The sequence below is a fragment of the Anneissia japonica genome, unplaced genomic scaffold (genome assembly GCF_011630105.1).
Source record: "Anneissia japonica isolate Jap-2015-1 unplaced genomic scaffold, ASM1163010v1 scaffold288144_len532060_cov191, whole genome shotgun sequence".
NCBI lineage: Eukaryota > Metazoa > Echinodermata > Crinoidea > Comatulida > Comatulidae > Anneissia > Anneissia japonica.
This window is the reverse complement of record NW_022734328.1, coordinates 214,095-217,318: the sequence shown is the minus strand read 5'-3', so window position 1 is coordinate 217,318 and position 3,224 is coordinate 214,095. Positions and strand designations below refer to the sequence as shown.

General features: G+C 31.9%; 1 protein-coding gene across 1 annotated transcript in view; it reads left to right on the top strand.

The window, feature by feature from the left end:
* The window catches only part of LOC117116359 (iroquois-class homeodomain protein IRX-6-like), a 12,192-nt gene that overhangs the window by 681 nt on the left and 8,287 nt on the right, over window positions 1–3,224 (top strand). The window contains exons 2-3 of the mRNA XM_033260376.1: window positions 431–649; window positions 2,698–2,810. Of these exons, the coding sequence (XP_033116267.1) occupies window positions 431–649; window positions 2,698–2,810 (332 nt within the window). The remainder of the gene's footprint in view (window positions 1–430; window positions 650–2,697; window positions 2,811–3,224) is intronic.

Genomic DNA, 3,224 nt, shown 5'->3' with positions numbered 1-3,224 from the left:
GAAGCTACACTTTTGTATTAGTACCTACTCTTTATTTAAGTTAAAGGTGCGTTAAAAATATAAGTTGTTGACAAATAAAGCAAAACTAAATATTAAAAAAAAGGAAATATGTGTAATTAACATGGTTACAAGAATATAATTGAAATAAAGTTTCAAAATAAAACTCTTTCAATTATTTGTTTTTGTACGTTACTTTATGCCAAAATAATATAGACAATTTTATGATACGTAATGTGTACAATACAATCTTTGTTAAGATATGGGTTGGTAAACCTGGTTAAACTATTCCGGTGTTTATAATGTAGTTTTATTTTTTATGCCACTAATTAAATCGTGTTAAAACTTCCAAGTAGCTCCGAACTTGCATTTTATAAACTACACAAGTTAAAGAGAATTCATGTTATTTTCTTCTTAATATGTGTACCCACAGCTTCTAATGCCTTCGGCGGCACCACCTCCTCCTACCTCGTGTTGCGACTCGAGCCGTCCTGATGCCCATGGTCAAGGGACGGCAGTGTGCTGTCCGCTGGACAGAGCAGCCCTACTGCACGGACGGGTACCTGGTTTACCGGCACTCTACACATCTCCATATGCTGAACAAGGCCTGATGCATCTCGCAGCAGACCCATCGGCGTTTTACTCACCGTTGGTAAGATATTCTTTATTGCCTTGATTATTTAAAATCTTGAAGTTCAATACCGGTTGTATTTTTCTAATATATACTGTAAGAGTTATAAGCAAGGAAAATATATTAACTTGAGCTGTACAAGTATATCAATTTCTAGGCCTAGCAATCAAATGATCCCAAATCGCGATTGTTTACTATTCAGTACCGTATCCCATGTACTTAATGTGTTCATAACAAAGTTAACTATGTCCATACCCATGGCAGTGCATACAAACAAGTGTAATGATTAGCTGTTTATTTGAATTCTTCTCAGATATATGAGCCTCTATATTTACATATATAATAGTATATTTACTGTAATAGTATTGAGAACTTATCAGCTAATACTGAAACACCATATACATATACTATTATACATATACATAAGTATAAAGTGTATATATATACAATATATATATATATATATATACACTATATATATATATAAACGAAACTTGTTACTGTGGTGTTTAAAATCTATACAAGAAGTTATTGTCAATAATTGTCATTGATACTGTTGTGTTTATATAATGTTTAATTAAGCATTCTTATAAATACAAATCATTTGTAATTACACTCTAACATAATGTCAGTAAGGTTTTTTTTACGTAAAGTAAAATGTGTCTTGTGTATGAATTAAACAACATTGATATTCACTTTATTTTACATTTCACTTTCTGAGATCATGGAGATAAATTATTAGATATTATGCTATAATAAGTACTGTACTTAATAACGTACATTTCTGATTCAAATAGCTATTTCAAATAATTGTTCAATGTGGAGCGAACTTAAACAAAAAGTTTTAGACAATCCGTATTAACGTGGAGGAAAATTACTTAATAATGTTTAATATTAGGCCCTATAATTCGTGGTATAACCAAAGCAGTTACCGATAATGCAATGTTTAGAATGTTCATTAATGAAGTGCGAGTCTAGTTTGTGATGCAATTTGACGATATTTCATGGGTAATTTGGAATATCTGTTTGTTATTAACTATGGACGATTGATGTTGGTTTCTCGCGTGTGGCATCAACATACATTAGCAAGTTAGCTGACTGTGAATATGCCTACCTTACTGTAGGTGGTGTCAAATAAATTCCAGTCGCTAAAATGCCATTGATACTGTTGTGCTTATATAATGTTTACTTAAGCATTCTTATAAATACAAATCATTTGTAATTACACTCTAACATAATGTCAGTAAGGTTTTTTTTACGTAAAGTAAAATGTTTCTTGTGTATGAATTAAACAACATTGACATTCACTTTATTTTACATTTCACTTCCTGAGATCATGGAGATAAATTATTAGATATTATGCTATAATATATACTGTACTTAATAACGTACATTTCTGATTCAAATAGCTATTTCAAATAATTGTTCAATGTGGAGCGAACTTAAACAAAAAGTTTTAGACAATCCATATTAACGTGGAGGAAAATTATTTAATAATGATTAATATTAGGCCCTATAATTCGTGGTATAACCAAAGCAGTTACCGATAATGCAATGTTTAGAATGTTCATTAATGAATTGCGAGTCTAGTTTGTGATGCAATTTGACGATATTTCATGGGTAATTTGGAATATCTGTTTGTTATTAACTATGGACGATTGATGTTGGTTTCTCGCGTGTGGCATCAACATACATTAGCAAGTTAGCTGACTGTGAATATGCCTACCTTACTGTAGGTGGTGTCAAATAAATTCCAGTCGCTAAAACCAGGCTTTCACTGGTAATAGCAAGGAAAAGCCAAGTCAATTATTCTGTTAGACTAAACATTATCTCTCGACATCAGTTTCTTTACAGTAAATTTAAACTGATAAAAGTTCTTACTTTTTGTTTTAATATCAACTGAATTAACTGTCGATCATGGCTACCAAAATATCTGTATACAAAACATTTTCTGTTGAGGATTTCGAGTGTGTTAAACCACAGAATACGGTAATTCACCAACTTGCTGTATTGTATATCAACTTTCAAAACTTCCACTGACCAACAATCATTTGGTAATTTTCTTATAGAACGCAGCATTTACTGATTTGAAGAACAGTTCGGCAGATGCCTGGTCGGCAATACACCAACCCACGGCTTGCTACCCATATGATCCCACCACATACCCATATTACGCGGACAGGTAAGGATGATCAACTTTGTATTCCATAATAGAAAAGTTAGGCCAATAATTATCTTCTCTATGCTGGCCATTTAAACAACCGATACATTTCAACTACTGTTAGGCCTACGTGCCTTCTTTAAGTTTATATGATAACGAATACAGTACCTTGTAGGCCAACATACACATTATATCATTAAATATCTACTGTATAATGCTTTGTATACACTCTAAACGTTTATGTCTATTACGTTGAAAATAAAAATATGCATGTATTAAGGATGTGGCACGACATACGACACCAGTGTTGTGTATTAATTTGCCTCCATAGGAAGTATTGTATTAGCAATGTATATACTCAGACTGGAAAGAAAATCTAACGTGCTACTTGAAAAAGTTTTATATCAAAACAATTAAAAAGCCCTATATATATAT